Source organism: Falco rusticolus, chromosome 4 (assembly GCF_015220075.1).
Source record: "Falco rusticolus isolate bFalRus1 chromosome 4, bFalRus1.pri, whole genome shotgun sequence".
In the NCBI taxonomy this organism is placed as follows: Eukaryota; Metazoa; Chordata; class Aves; order Falconiformes; family Falconidae; genus Falco; species Falco rusticolus.
Window position 1 is genome coordinate 8,097,047 of NC_051190.1, and position 16,943 is coordinate 8,113,989.

General features: G+C 39.9%; 2 protein-coding genes across 2 annotated transcripts in view; both read right to left on the reverse strand.

Moving 5' to 3' along the window:
- The window catches only part of TKT (transketolase), a 28,192-nt gene extending 26,866 nt beyond the window's left edge, over nucleotides 1-1,326 (reverse strand). Inside the window, exon 1 of the mRNA XM_037382434.1 lies at nucleotides 1,061-1,326. Coding sequence (XP_037238331.1) covers nucleotides 1,061-1,167 — 107 coding nt within the window. The 5' untranslated portion in view covers nucleotides 1,168-1,326. The remainder of the gene's footprint in view (nucleotides 1-1,060) is intronic.
- Nucleotides 1,327-11,224: 9,898 nt separating this feature from the next.
- Nucleotides 11,225-16,943, reverse strand: part of DCP1A (decapping mRNA 1A) — a 36,682-nt gene continuing 30,963 nt past the window's right edge. The window contains exons 9-10 of the mRNA XM_037385047.1: nucleotides 15,841-16,059; nucleotides 11,225-14,291 (exon numbers count right to left, since the gene is read on the reverse strand). Coding sequence (XP_037240944.1) covers nucleotides 14,211-14,291; nucleotides 15,841-16,059 — 300 coding nt within the window. The 3' untranslated portion in view covers nucleotides 11,225-14,210. The remainder of the gene's footprint in view (nucleotides 14,292-15,840; nucleotides 16,060-16,943) is intronic.

The following is a 16,943-nucleotide window of genomic DNA, read 5'->3' on the forward strand; positions in this document are numbered from 1 at the left end:
AAACCCCAGCATCCAAAGGATTCCTTCAAGGTTGGTTTGTTCGGTTGATTTTTTTTTTGAAAACCATGGCCAGTTTCAAAGAGGTCCAAAGGAGGAAATTGAAACAAGATGGGTATTAAAAAAAAAAAAAAGAAAGAAAAAAAAGGCAGTACTCTATGGAAACACAGAAATACATTATACAAGCAGAAAAAATAGCTTTAATTTTACGTGAATAAAAGTGGATTGTCTGCAGAGATTTTTTTCCATAGGTAAAGCACGATCAAAGGAAGGATAACCCTGGAATCTGCACACATCAGAGCCTACGCTAAATCCTGTCCAGAGGCCTGAATAAACTGCCCATTTGAGACCGCGGGCATTTCACAGATAATCCCGCTTGGGCTCACTTGAAATTCTGTGCAGAATTAGTTCCAACTGACGGGCACGAAATGAAAAAGAAACGGCTTGCGCCTCGGGCACAAATTCTTTGGTTCTCAGTCCTGCATCAACTTAGCATTCCCGGCCGCTCTCCGCAGTCACAACACCCGCCGGGCCGGCCAGAAGGCTGCAGCCCCCGGGCTGGGCCGGGCCGGGCCGGGCCGCGGGAGCCCCGCACCTCGCCCGCGGCCGCCATTTCCCGACGGAGCACCTGCACATCGCTCGGCCTCACCCCGAGCCCCCGACGTGCCGGGCGGGGGGGGGGGGGGGGTGTCCCGGGGATGCGGCCGTGACCGCTGCGGTGTCCCCTCCCCGCCCGGACTCCCCATCCCCGCGGCCGCACGTCCCGCCCCGCGGCCGCCTCAGCCCCCGGGCACAGCCGCGGGGGACACGGGCGGGCCCCGGCACCGCCGCCCGCTCGGGGTCCCGCACATGGCTGCGGCGGGGGGGGTGCTCTGCCTTCGGGAGCCGCCGGTGTGCCCCCGGGCAGCCAGTAACGGGGCGGCCCGGCCCTACCCCTCCCAGCGCCACCGCGCCTCGGCCCCGCCGCCCAACAGATGCGGGGTGCGGGCGCGCGGCTGGCCGGAGGGGCGGGCGCACGGCGGCGCCGGTGCGCGGCCGCGGCGCAGCCCACCGCCTCACTCACCCGGAGCCGGCCGCGGTCGTGGCTTTGATGGAGCTGATGCGGAGCCGGTTGGCCGTGTCCTTCAGGGCCTGCAGCGTCTGCTGGTCAGGCTTGTGGTAGTCTTCCATGTGTGCGAAACAGGAGGGCCGCGGCGGCAGCGGGGCTAGGGCGGCAGCACCCGGGGCTGGGCACGGACGGCGGCGCTCCGCGAGGTCTGTGGGCAGAGCGCCTCAGCCGGGCCGTGCGGCGGGGGCGGAGAGAGCGGGCGGGCGGGCGCCCCTCCTCCCGCCTGCGCCCGGCCTGCCCACGCCGCCGCCGCCGCCGCCGCCGGGAGTTGGGGCGGGGCGGGGCCGGGGGCCAGCGCGGCGCGGCCTGGCGGGGCCGCCGGCTCCCCCTGCCGGCGCCAGGAGGCGTCTCGGGGCTGCCGCGCGCCGGCGGTCTTGGCGCCATTTCCCTCCCCCGGCCGGCAGCCGGCGTGAGGGAGGCGGCGCGGCAGCCCCAGCAGCCGAGCGCGGTGAGCGGGGGCGGCCTGGGGCCGGGGGGGCTGGAAGCCGCCGGGCTGAGGGGAAGGGGCGAACTCCCGTTTTCCCGCCCTTCAAGCCCTGAAGCGCGATGAAGCGGTCTCAGCGGGTGCCCACCTCCAGCCTGTCCCCGTCTGTAACGATGTCACTGTGCGCGGTGCCTCTTAACAGGCACCTTGTTTCTTTGGAGAAATAGTAACAGAATGACCTGGTGTGGCTTCCTTTCAAGAAATAATGCATATTTCTATAATGCAAGTTTAGAAATTTGACAAATACAGAGGCTAGCGTGTAGAAGACTGATTTCACCAGCCATTAATCAGGAAATATATTTTCTCTAGCAATTCTGAACTGACATTAAAGCAAGTTAAATATTTCCTATTTGTTCTAGAAAGCTCAAGCAGCACTAGAAGTCACGATGTGAACAAAAAAAAGTTTAAACAGACAACAATAACAAACCCAAAATCAAATAATTGGCATCTTGCTCATGAAACCTGGTATTCCTGCACTGCACTCTCCCTTGTACTTCAGTGTTCTGTCCACTGGCAGTTTGTCCTGAAAGCTCCATTATATGATTTTAGAAAATACTGGTATTTTAAAATCTCTTTTACATGTAAACTCTTATATCTAGTGAACTAGGGCTATCATCATCTAATTTCAGAAGACACTAGTGACACCTTTGTCTTCCAGACTGAAGACTGGGTTTCAGAAACAAAGGCAGCCACCTCTATTTACAGAGCATGGATCCATGCTTGCTTGGCAAATCGCAGCTAAAAAGTAACATGTGAAACTCTTAGCAAGGTAAGATACAACTTTCTCCATAAACTAACTAGTTTCTTCGAAGAAATAAAAGCAGACACCATTCTCTTAGCTTAACTGTTTTCTAAAACTGCTACATCAGTTGTCTTTTCACAAATCCTTTTAATAAAAAAAACAACCTCAGAAGAAAAACTAGACTGGAAATAGGCTGTATGTCAGGAAGAAGGAAAAAACAGAGCCAACCAACCAAACCTGGCAGTAGCAAAGTGCAGAGTTCATTTTAGAGAGCACTATACAAAGGTTAGTTGTTGCATCTGCCATTTGCTATGCTATGATCTATATTCTATTTAAAAGTCCTCAGCTCTCAAGCTCATGAACTGGATTCCTTTCAAATGAAGATGAGGCGGAAGAAAGTAAGTCTGAGAAAGTAGCTAATATGCCCCAGCCATTAATAAGTATTTAGTCCGACAGGACAGACAAGAGCTAGTCTGGAGAACAATTCAAACACACACACAGCGTGGATGTTGAGTTTTCAGCACTGTCTCATGTGCTCTGTAGACCTGCTATACTGGAAGCCCTACCTGCTGATGTAGATGAAGCCACAGAACCATGTTACTAGCACAGAAGCATTTGTTAGCCTGAGCTCTACTACGTGCTTACTGATTAACAGTGCTGGGGAAATTAATGGCACTGCTGTTTAAACACTGTTCTTTAGACAGTTGACGTGCAGTGACATGGATAACTTCGCATCAGTTGAATAATATTAGGCAGGACACCTTGGTCTACCCTAATTTATGGTTTAGAAGAGATGCATAAAATAAATTCATAAAGTAAATTCTTCAACTGAGACCAAGCATAAGTGGAATAATGGCTATGATGCCAAACTCCACAGTATTTAGCGTTAACTGATGTTACATTAAGAAAACATGCCTGTATGCCCTTGCCATTTCATCTGCAGACAATATGTTTCCAAAAACTTTGAAAATACATTTGCATCAGGAAACAAAAACCTTATTTTAGAGATAAGAGTACTTCATCTTTCTGGATGGCTAGCAGTATCTATAAACACACTAGAAAAATCATAATGGGAGCAGGTATCATGAGAACAATCGAGTAATTTCTACGCTAAGTTTTTGCTTCTAATAGAGTCATTTACTCCATGATTTTTATATATACGGTGCAATTAAGATGTAAGCATTGCCAAGCTGTTACTGTTTCTCTCTGCATACATCATGGGTAGTGGCAAATTGAGATAAGTCAACTAAAATAGAGTTCAGTCACTTCTTGCTCCTTAGTCAACCTCCTTTGTTTTTCCTCACAATTATTTTAAATGTACACTTGACTAGATCATAGCCTTAATTTTGGCTTTAATGGTCCAGGCTGTTTTCATTCTTTGGCTGAAGAGTAAGGCCTGTGATCAAGTCTTCTTACAATGAAGATTCACCCTTTAACCTTCATTGTAAGGATGGCTCCCTAACAAACCATGTCCCAAGTGTAGCAATAGCAATCTTATCAACTGCTTTCTCAGGTTGGAGACACAGTGCTTTCTTATTTCCCTCCTGTAAGAAAATAAGGGGGACGATCTGGATAAGACCAGTATTACTATGGCTCACAACCTACTTTGTTTCCTCCATTGTTATTTGGATGGTAGAAAGGTTTTAAGATAGACTTAGATTAGATAATGTCATTGAGAGAGTACTGCCAGCAACTCATCCTCCTTTCCCTGAATCCTTATGCTGCATCACTGAGTGCTTATTTATGGTATTGTGTTGTTAAAACAGCAGCTCAAGCATACACAAGATGAAATTCCACCTTGTGTCAGTCCCTCCGCTTTGATCAACTGAAGTGGCATGTTATTTCTGCAATTTTGACCAAGTGTGATGGACTGTAAAGCAATAAAGTCACAGTATACGCTGTGTACAACAGTCAACATTTCTTCCTTATTCTTGGTATTTGCCTCTGAAACCACGTACAGTATGAGTAAAACAAGGATGCAAATATATGGACAGTCTTGCTTCAGTATATACAATCACATCTCATTAGCTTCAGTATTAACCACTAGACTAAATAGCGTCTTAAAAACATACACAGAGGACAACTGGATTTTTCCATCCCCTCCTCCACAGATTTTAGTCAGGGCATTATGTGCTGTAGAAGCATGGAAGCTGAGCTATGGCTGTCATTTGCTGAGATACTGCAAAAATGCATTGCTGACATAAGTACATGCAACCCTGTTTACCAGAGCAAGAACTGCATGCACTCAGTGCTGCTGAGATTCAGGGCATTTAGCTACCACTGAGCTACGTGCCCAATTTTGCCTTAAAAACTGTTCTCAGAAGAAACTCCAAAATCAAAGTCTAGTAAGAACACCACGTGGTTAGGTAGCTCATCACCTACAAAATTCAAACATCAGTGAGCAAAGAAAATGAGTGGAGGCACGGAAAGAGACCAATGGGCTGTGCAATTGAATCAGTTAAGTACTGTACGGATTCCAAACTGAACTGCAATGTGCCAGTTGCTGCTGGTGTGGATTGTAACCCTGCTGGTCCTGAACATTGTACAGGGTTCATGAAAACAGGGTTTTCATTTCATTTGCAGGGTACCTTAAAAAAGACAAGTTAAGCAGTGGAATTCCAGTCATTGTAGTCTGGTGTACGGGAATGCAGTATATTCTCAGAACATATCTGGTGCTGAATCCAGAGATTCAGTCCATACTGTCACATCTTACTCAAATTCTGTTCTTTTGTCAGCGCTAGCAAGTGGTTTTAGTTAAGCACAAGTGCACACTCAAGTAAACACCCTGTGAAAAGAATATTCAGCAGGCTGTGAAATGATGATCAGCTCTGCAGTTCCCATTGGAGCATGAAAAACACTTTAAACATCCTTTAGTTTCCATAGAACAGCAGTTGTCTCTGCTACACAGGCTACAGCCAGCTATAACCAGCAACCTGGAAAATGCAAGGTTCTCATGCAGCACCTGATCCAGAAATATCCAGACAGGGAAATCAATTCACCTTTGAAGTCCATAAAAGCAAGATAGAAGAAAAAAATATACATACAAACATATTCATAGTTCAACTCAACTATAACCTTCTCCTCAGATACAGCTGACACAGTGATCTACAAAAAGAAAAATGTTTATGGAAAGCTTGATAACAGAACAGACTTTTTTAGCTACAGGCAGCCAAATGTTGGATAAAAATAATTTTAAAATCATAGTAATTTTTATATTGCTTCTAAATAAAATCTCATTTAGTAAGAGTGGAAAACAAACCAAAATTTGCAAAGTTTCCAAATATTATGACAATTTTATGCTACATGAAAAATGCTCACATAAACCAAAGAGGCCAAATAATGCGAGACAAGTTTTATACAAAAAAGATTTTTAATCTCTAACATGTAGCCTATTAGAGAAAAATCAAATAATTGCATGTCTTACACAGTTAAAAGGGATTCACCATGACTGGTTTTGGTAATTGCTCTGCTGTTTGATGATATTTAGGGAAGTATTTCTGCTAGCAATGCAACAAAATCACAACATTTACATTGAAGTTTGTAACATCAATACAGCAATATTTGGTTAAACTAAACTAATCCAAATACCCTCAATTGCTAATTAGCATTATTTACAAATTTTTTGTAAATTTATAAATTGAAGTTTCTCTTGTTGCAATCTCTTCACATTATCTGTTAACATAAATAGGAAATACTCATGTAATAGGACTTTGAGGCATTACCTGGACCTATGCTTGAAAGACCTACTGAATACATAAATGTTCCACGGTCACTTCATCACGTTTGCTTCCTCTATTTGGTTCTTAGTAATCCAGCTTCCATAACACTACACTTCAAATAAGCTGGGAAGTTATCAGTCACTTTAGACTCTGTTTAAATGTCAGTCTGTATTCAAATAACTGAATTTGGTAAAATTAAAATGATAATAAAGTTATCATCAGTAACTTATGCCAAGAGAAATCTCTCAAACAGCAATGCTTTCATCAGCTGTGTGAATTTAGAAAGAAGGTAGGAGAGACAGCTATAATGACCAAATGAAACAGAATTTATTTGTGCTGTAACGTGTATGGAAATAAAGAAGCTGAAGGAAATTTTCTTCAGCTTGTCCTCTTGCAACATGACAGGCTTGACTATCCTTGCACTTTGAAAGAACTGCATTAGAAGCCCTTCAAGAAGGGAACTGTTCAGGAATGGATGAGATGGATTTATGCCAAAGCATTCTCTAATTATGCAGACCATTACACATCACCAGTAAATCCTTCCACATGTGCAAAAATACAGTGACTTCAGTTATGCATGGACAGGTTGTTCAGCTAGTCTTCAGTAATAACATTATTTACCTGCTAATGAATTTAAATTGAAAAAAATTAACAAAATCTCCAATTTCTGTGCAACATAGCGTCAAGGATTGCAGGAATAATGATAATTTATGAAATATATAATAATGTACTGCATGGAAACAGGTAGATGCAGAGTAGTAAGATCAAGCTGTCTATTTTAATCTAAAATGAAGTTGCAGATAGAATTACATCACGGGCCCAGGCTCAGACACTATATAGTATGCAACCTACATTACTTTCCCATACATCTCTTAGCAGTTTCCTTCAGATGGCTATCCTCAGATCTGCAGAATACTAGTATATGTTTATTTTCAATCCCTTACTAGAAGTACTGCATGTGTTTCTTCTAACCAAGCCTTTGGGTTTTCTGTAAGGGCTTCTGTTGTGGCAGGATTTTCCTATTCAATCATTGGAAAGCAGAGATCCCTCCTAATGAGATGGGTGCCCTGTATCTTCCATCTTGAGGATTACACCAGGAGCAGGGCTTGCTGTAAACCACAACAGATGCTGTACACATCCTGAATCCTGTAGGCTTTAATTTCAGCCTTGTATCTCAATTCTTGTGGTGAGTTTAAGATGGCAGAAGCTTGCTTTACAGCAATTTTGTTACATGGGAGAACTGTGCCCCCAGAGAATGTAAGTTAATTTATTTGCTGCTTAAAAGGTAAACTAGAGAAGGCACTTGGTATTATGCATAAGACTCAACTCTACATCAGAAAGTCAGATGGATAACCTGCTAAGCCTTTCCCATCCCTCTTACGAACCACAAGTAGTAAAGCAGGATGTGCAAGCCGTACACTCTCTAAATTAAGAATTAAGACCACATAGTTTTGCATATAGGAGACAGGAGATCTTTGCTCTAGATACATTTAAAGCTTCTTGACTTACTTATGAGGAGAAAAGAAACACCACTTGTGCATTTACATCACATACCTGCACATTTTCAAGTAAGGCCCAAGGGCAAGTGCTTTCATTTCAGCCAGTGTACAAAGAAAGCTTATTCTTTTGTGGTTGTATTTCCCAAGAATGACTTTGTAAAATGGAGACCTTCCTGAATTGTAAAGAATGGATTACGGTAGAAATATTTTTAAAGGTCTACTTAAAATGAAAGATAAAGGGCAACTAGGTATGAGCAGCCTTGTTCCATGTAGCAGATTTTAAGCTTTAATTTGAGGCCATCAAGCAAAGATAACAACTCCATACTGCTATGAATTTCATTATGCTGCTTCATAACTGGAAGTTAAAAAAAACCCCATAGCAGACCTGGTAAATTATGTATTGCTACCTCAAGAATTAGAGCAGGGAAATCATGCCTAACCAGTCTATTTCTGAATTCACCCTGAAATATTCTGGATTCTTACAGGCAAACTGCATTTGAGCTTTGGGAATACCTGAAGATGACATACACCAGTACAGAAACAAAACTGTAACTTGAATTCTTCCGTGCTTCAGGAAATACTTCCACAGGCTGTACTTGTGTCTCTACAATATTCCTTTTCACATTTACTTACACTCTTTTGCTATTCCTTCCCTTGTTCACTTCTCAGGAATCTTCTATTCATTGGTCCTTTCCCTTTCATTTTATTGCGAGTGCTATTTCAAACATGCAGCAACTGATAATAATACTTTTCACTGCCCTCTTTCTCCAATGCCCAATTATGAACCTAATTAGGAATCTCCTAAGAAGAAGGGTTCTAAGAAGTGAAAAAGTGTTGCATAACTGACAAGGACAAGCTTTACAGTTAACGGCCATATTTCTGTTACAGATCTATCGCTTAAGTTTAACCCTCCTAAATTAGTAGGTCAGTTCAAAAGTAAATCCCTCAGTCATAAAATCTGGAAGAAATAAAAATGCCGATCACACTTGAAGTTGTGTGAAAATAGGAGAAAAAAATTTCTGCTATTAGGCACTGAAAATAAATTCCAGAATTGTTTAACACACAATTTTTAACCTTTTGAATTTCAGATTAGGTCACTAAACAAAGAAGTTTACCTCAGCTATACCAAAGCCTGTATTTAGTGATTTGACTGCATTCTGTTCATAAACAAAGAACAGTTGTATGAATGACAGGTTTCTTATCCTCTACTGTTAACACCCCAAGTATCTTGTATATCAAGGACGAAGTACCGTTGAATCCTTACCAAATACATGAGTCCACCGACTTTAATTCTGCCCATGAACACAAGCTACAGCTTTGTTTAAAAAGCCAGTTATGTTATTTAATTCTGCAAGCCTGTAAATAAAATTTGAGTTTTAGTGGATGAGTTTTTGGAAGCCTAAGGCTTACTCCTTGATTCTACCTAGAACTGTATCACCACTGTAGTAGGGACTGACTTTATGCTGTCACGCACTCTCAGGAAATACAACTGTAGAGCACACAGTAGCAAGTGAGGAAAAGCCAAAAGGATTTTGGCCTACCTAAATTTTTTGGACAGGGCCTAGTTTAGCTGCAGCTATACATAGTAAATCTGACTTATTATCTTATTTCTAAACCAAAGGAAAGCACTTCATAGGCATAACAGTAACCAGGAATACCTGAATCCAGAGAAGACAAAAAGGTTAACAGCACCAACAAAGAAAAAATGCTTCCTCAGTATTGACCAAACAGGCAACGTATCTAACATAGAATTGAAAGTTAGATTCTAGGCCTTAGCCATTTCCACTTTTTCTCAGTTATCTTACAGTAAATCCATGACTTCTGTACTTGTTTTGTGTGGTAGTTTTCTATTAGAATAATCTGCTTTCATATACAGTACAGGAGCCAGTTAAATATTAACTGCTACAGCAGCAAGCACCATTCATTCTTCTGTGGCCTCTCCTGATGCCTGGTATGCCTTGCAAGGCTTATCTCCTATGGGTAGTTAGAATGGGAATAAGCATCTAGCTAAGATTAAGGGACTTTGGCATAAGGATTTTAATTTAAAGATTATTCCAACAGAACTTCTGATATGGTTTTCCCTCCTCATCAGCTTCCCTATTTTACTTTGTGAAAGTAAATCACAATCAAGTTGCATGACACCAGATATGGCAAGACAAAAACTGCAGTTTCCAACACCTATGATCAAAGACCAACACTGGATTGAGTATCAAATGCCACATCTAGACAGATGAGAGGGGATACCATAAAAAGAAGTGATAAGGCCCTAACAGCAGTTACGGCTGCGCTTACAAAACAGTGACCTTGCAGCTGCATTTCTTAACGTGAAAGGAAATTGGTCTGTTTATCAAATTCAAAATGCAAGCCTACTTACAGCAATACAGAGGTTAGCCAGAAACTGTTAAAAGTGATAGATGATATTCTCAACTGTCCTTCAAGCAGGCACGCTGTGTTTTCTTTAGTGAACAAATGCAATTTTGCCGCCAGTATGAAGTAAGGAGTTGGGAGTTTCTTCTCTGGAAAATATTAACCCTAAATAAAATAGGAACTTACCCTTCTAGCACCTGCTAGAGCTCTAGAAATAAAAGGAAACATTGGAAGATTTTAGGAGGTGCTGAAACATTTGTTTTGAAGTTTTATTACAAAAATATATTTGCAAACATACAAAATTTTGGATGAAAAAATGCTCATTCTTAAACATTTATGCAATAACTTAATAACTGCAAACATACATAGGTACTATAAAATCCATACCATACCAAAAACGTTAATGATGCAGTATCTACATTTATTGACTTACAATTATTCTCATTCCGGTTTCCAGAAGTCTTTCCTGAAGCTCCCCTTCCCCAAAGCTTTCATATTGAAGAACATGCAAATGGGTACAACTGATGCATCCACAAAAGTAATGAAACTCAGAAATTACTAAAAGCACATAATGTACATAAAAAGCCCTAAATAACCATATGCCCATACACTGAACAGATAAAAATAAATACACCACCAAATCAGAGATACTGCAATTTTTCTAACTTGAAGTGAAAGGAAGATATTGCATCTTAACATTTTCAAAAAGTTGCCAGACAAAACTGAGGTGGTAATATATTGCACACATTCCTCCTGTTAAGATATGCTGTACAAAGCAACCCAAATACCTGACAAAAAGGCTGATTTGTTTAGAATACTTTTAAAAACAAGAAGTCTCAAATTAAAGTTTGTTTTCAAAAATATTTCAGAAATTATATCAGTGACTACATATGGCATAATGGGTTTCACAAATATACCAAAATGAAGCAATTAGAAATGCAAGCAAAAATGAGATATCTCCAGTAGCAAGTTAAATATTATATTGAGTATTTATACATGGAATTAAACATTTCATATGAAATCAAGATAAATCACTTAATTTTTTTTTAAACTTCATTCAGTCATTCTGCAAATCTTGTTTAATTTGGAAAGATATACTGCTTCTAAGTTAGTAGCTGTTAGGCACCTTTCATATAAACTCTGCATTATTAAATAACAGCAGAAAAAGTCTAACTACAAAACTGAACAATTTTGATTTTCCTGAATAATTCAGCAGCTGTAGGTTTTAAAACTGTTTTTGATTAGGTTTGAGGGTTTGGGTTTTTTTGTTTTTGTTTGGTTGTGTTTGTTGTTGTTGGTTTGGTTGGGTTTTTTTTTTAAGTGACTTAATGCTAGCCACAATATGCATCCTTAGATAGTACAATTTGTTTGGGGAGTATAGTCTAAACTAATCAAATTTTAATTCTCAGAACTAATAGGTAAAATCCCATTAAGCCAGTAGTTAAAAAAACCCCAAAAACCCACCAAAACCCAGCACTTGAAAATAGTCACAATAATTTCCTGTGATGACCCATGGTAATTTGCTACACACTAGTCATCCCTACATGTGGATAATATGAATCAAGCACTTCAACAAGGTAGCAATTTTAGATTTATATAAAAAAGTTAAAATAACCAGGAAAAAAGTTCTTAAATAACACAGTCCACATTTTTTAAAAGTTTCAACTGTCGTTGAACTTGGTGTTTTACAATGCAACTTTTCATTAAAGAGGTCTACCTGTTAAATCCGCTACCCTGGCACTTGCCTTAAATCTCTGCAGTGTACTGGATGACACCTAGGCTGGTTCCAGTGTCTGTTGGCTACACGTAGAGAGGTTAGAACAAACATGTGCAGGCATTCAAGATGAACAGGTTTGCTTGTTGTAAAAATGCCTGCCTAATAACTATGATTTCAACTCCGTTTCCCTTCCAATTAATTCTGAAAGTTGGGGATGGGGTGGGGAGTAAATAACGTATTGCTACTAAATAAGGATCTGCCAGCTGCTTGTGGGGGTTCTTGGACAGCTGGAAACAAGTTAAGGATATCCAAAGGAGAGTCAAACTCTCATAACAGCACTGCTACTCTAAATAACATCACTTCTGTCAACTGTGTATGACTGAAGAACTCAAAATACAACTCCTTCCTATAATTTCTATAGATCTTTGGATATGACTGTATTTAGTAAACAGTACAGACATGCACTATCAGCTTCCAGTATTTCTGTTTTTACTAACTTTTAGCAAATCTTCCTTCAAAGAAACCAGAAGCTGTCCTTAAGAATGAGAAGTTATGGACTTCACCTTTGCTAAATCCAGATAAAAAGCAACTCTCTATTTGGTTTAGGCTATCCATTTTCATTCAGAGGAATTGCTCATCGGTTTGTCTCTTCTAGTGAAACTTTTCCTTAAAAATACAACAAAACAAATTAGTTTAGACCTTAGATCCAATTTGAGTATCATTGTTTAATGTGCATACACAGTATTCTAACTCCAGAATCTAAGTAGGAAGTGCCCATCTTCCTTAACAAGGCTGAGATTATATTGCTGAATTCAAAAGCTAAATTCAAAAGCTACCATTAAAGCCAATATATTTCTTGATGAATGTGCATGACATTAGCATCTTTCCCTGAATCTTGCACATTTTTCTAACAAAATACTATATATTTTAACTGGAATCACTGAACTCAAAGGCTGAGAAGACCTTTTCAGAAGGCAGGTAGTACTAAACAAAATATATTTTCCACTAAAAAGCTATGAAAAAAACTAAAATAGATCCAATACAACAGATATTTACATTTTTATGTATCTAAACCATACTGATTTGTGAACGTGTCACAATTAAAGCTCAATTACTAGTTTCCAATGAAATGACCATGCACCTTGACTATGTCAACATTAACTAATCCTTAGGATATATATACACACACATATGTTGTAAGGAGCCAAACAATTTTTTTCTTCATATTTCAATAGTGATTGAGGGAAAAGAAAGAAGCAGTGCATCATAACTCACTACAGATTATCTTTTACTCAATAAACCAAAACTTTTCTACTGGAAAATCATCCTTTAAAACTTCTATTGCTGGAGAAAGTTCAGACCTGAAGTCTTATTAATTACCTTTGCATGCTTTTAAGAAATAAATACAAGCCATGGGTAAACCAACACAGCAGCATAAGAAACTATAACTGGAAATTTTCTGATTTCAAATGGGAAAGTATCCAGTTAAATTCTTACATTACTTAATTACTAGATCACATAAGAAGTGATAACATCTTAATTAGATAAACTTCTGACTATGAATTGTGCACTAACAATCTGGGGAGAGGGCAACAGAAGAAAAGCATGCATTTGCTCCCCATCTGCATAGTTTTCAACACTGCAGTTCCAACACAACTGAGGAATGAAAGCCACCTATGACATGGTCCATCCTGAAGCTAAAAGGGAAACTAAGCATTTAAATTATACCAAACACTGCTGAACAGAAAGGTTTTCCAGTAGTGGTCTCCTAACTATAAATTTAAAACGAGAGAGCTTCAACATGCAACAGAACTATTCTGTTGCTTTTTTTTTTTTTTTTTTTTTAAAAAAGATACAATCACAGAGGATTTTGCATATTTCAGATTTTGCCTTTTTAGAGAAAATGGCCTTACTCACTTGGATACCTGTTTAATGTCAGCAACACAGAAGCAAGTAAGATTAATGGAATATTTAAAAGATGAATTTATGTGCATTAGCTAGAGACGGTCAATGTATTGAGCAAATCACATTTTTAAACCTTTTGTTAAAGATTTAGCTCCAAAGGCCTGGGTTCCAGATCTGTTCCTTCCCCACACCTGCCAGCTTAATCACATGGCATTTTGCTTTACTTTTCCTCAGTCCTTCAAACTGGAATTAGGTTCCCACAAGTGAATTTTGTTCTGGTGTGGTGTAGCATACTGTAATATGTATTTGCTGGTTTACTTAGTATTGCATCTGTAATCCTTGAACAGTGAACACAGTTAGGAATGAAAGCCAGAGCAAAGAAAGTCAGAGCAAACATCTGCACATTCTCTTAATGCTAATGAGAGCTCAAATGCAACTTAAGTCCCCTCCCCAATTAAAAAAAAAAAAAAAAAGTTTGCTGGTGATGATCACAGTGAAAACTTAGATCACTTCTGAGAACACAACTTTCCTAAGTATTTAAGGAATAGTCTTTCCTAACAGGTTCAAATTCAAGACACTGAAAACTAAATATTCTTTTACAAAAATATTAGTTTTATAGACGAGGCATAATTGTTTCTAAAATGGTTATATTTTAAGTAGATTAAGCTCCAATTATAGCTTAATGTTGTCTGTGTTCTTGGTTAGGACTTGCAAGTAGACTTCATGAATAGTGCTGAGAAAACGGGAATCGTTCTGCAGGAAAAAAACACACATTAGAATCATTAGTAAAAAATGAAAAAAAAAGTTTAAATTAATGCCATTTAAGTTGTGCATGAGGACTCCTTATAGTCTTAGCTGTCAGAGTTAAGAGAACTAGCTGTATACTTGTACCAAAGGCCATGCTTTTTGGACAACATACAGCCTTTGACCCATGAAGCTGGTAAGACAGCTAAAGAGATCACTAAGCACACTGGATGCTCAAACAAACCAACCAGGGGTCACTAGGTCAGCCTTGGCCACATAATTTCACTTCTCTCCAGCTTCCAAACCTTAGCCTTGGACACAAAGATTCCATCCTGCCTACAGGCTCCTAAACAAAGCCTGCAAAGTGTCAGAAGTAATGTTACTTCTGTTAGACCAACCTGAAAGGGACTGCAGTGTGTTAATACAAGAATTCTCATGTGTGAGAAGTGAATTAGAGATATTTCTTGAGTCCATTTCCTTCATGTAACAAGTTTACAAAACTGGTACCTAATCAGCCAGCTTGAAGATGTAATATTCTTTTTACAAGATCTGCACGGAAAATTTGGTATCCTGCTTGGAGTACTGTGCAAGTACTCCCATGCTGCAGGGTATGCCTGTTTTGGTCTTAATTCAGCTTTCTATAGAAAAAAGAAGACTGGAGACAAGTATTCCAATTAGCTCTAAAGACACCACAATTATGCTCTTCGGACTACTGGGTGAGAATCCGTGTGCTGTGTCTCTAATGAGAATAAAACTTCTGGCAGTTGAGCTCAGTTGCAAGACTTAGAAGTAAGCTAGTTTAAGTCTTTAAAGGGAAAAAAGTACGTACACACCCATACATAAAAAGGTTATGCAAAAAGGAACAACATAGATAAACCAGGCAACCTAGCTAATGGTGGGATCTGGTAATGGCCCTTTTTGGTCCTAACAACTTTATCACGAGGAAATCTTGTTATTTTTAGACTTGCATCTAATGTCAGCATGGCGGGGGCAAGAGAATCCTGAGTTAACAAAGAACGGTTTGTCATTCATGGCAACTTCATGACATTAGAAGTCAAAATGACCTTAATGCATGGCTTCTCCCAACATCACAGATGTTATTCAACTGAACCTTTTAGTCCCTAGAGATAGTAGAACTAGAATTATGCATTTTTCATTTTAAAGACAGGTAAAGATCAAGAACAGTTCTAGGGAACAGGAAAGCTTTCCTTGGAAAAGCAGGAACATTGACAAAGACAACAAAACCAACCAGCCCCTCCCCATACCAAGGCTTCTACTAGTGCAACTTTTTCCTCACTGATCCACAAATTCATACGGATGTGAAAGGACACATCTTATGTACAGCTCTAACCTTCCAAGTCCTCCATCCCACAGCCAAAAGGCACAAGCTGTGCCATACTACGTGTACAGTGTGGAATAATCTACCCTTTCCAATAGAAAGGAGCAACTTTTGTAGCGTTTCAGGGCAAAAAGAGTCATGCGGGTACAGAATTTCTCAGTACTGGCTACCACACTTGGAACCCCATCCCTCAGGAATCGAGCTCTGTAAAGACAGGACCTTTATTAGATGTATCAGTGCTTCTTGAAGCTGAGACCTACTGAGAACAGTAGGAGGTATAGTCTGAATTTCTGTTGTTCCAAGTGTTAAAGGTGAAGAAGAACTGGCTTTATTCTCCACTTCAGTAGCTTTTGCAGCTGATTGCTGAAAAACACTAGGAGACAAGAGGATTGAAGGCGTAACTGTGGTTGTGGCTGTAACAAACTGCGGAGGTGCAACCTGTAAAAGAATAGAAAGTTAATAAGCACTGTGTCCAGTAAGAATGAATGCTGTTATAAAGGCTGGAGAGACAAGCACAAAAAAAAAAAAAAAAGAAAAAAGAAGAAAAAAGAAAAAAGAATTGTAGCCACTATTATTCAGTCTGATATTACAGAATAGCTGCCCTTAATGAAGAAATAGCTACCTATGAAGATTAGTATCAGCAGTAATTCTCATTTTAAAAGCTGAAGAAAGTTAACAGTCGTCAGTATTCTTGTATGCAGGCTCCTTCCTCCTCATGTGGTTGCTACCTTCCAGAATTTTTGAAACATAACACATAGAATAAAAGATGAGCTTTTCACCTAGGTCAAAGGAGCCTGTAGTTGTTTTGCAAATTATTATTTTCCTTAGGAGTTGACAGAAAGGCTAGTCCTGCTTTCCGCCCCCCTGCCTCATTGGTCTCCAACAAGTACACTTGTAATTTGAAGTATCTCAAAAGTATTTAAAATTACTGATGAACTATAATTAAAGCATCGGAGTACACTGAAATACTCTCATTATAAGTAGATTTTCCCTTGAGGAGAGTAGGACAGGAATATTTTGAGGACTATCTTCCCACCTCATTCTTCCACAGGTCTGTGTCTATTTCATTACAGAAACCCACCCACTGCTTTTACTACTACTTTCAGACATAAATTGCAAATGTATAGAAATACTACATTTGCATAAAGTGCACATGAATAAGCATCAGCTTTGAGCAAATCTGGCATCTCCTGATAACTGTAATTATTATTCAGTATGATAAATGCATCTTGCTCAGGCTTCCAGAATGGCCAACATGGGAGGGGGAGAAAACAAACATGCCCGTCTCACTCAAAAGAAAGCAAGACTAAATGTGATATATA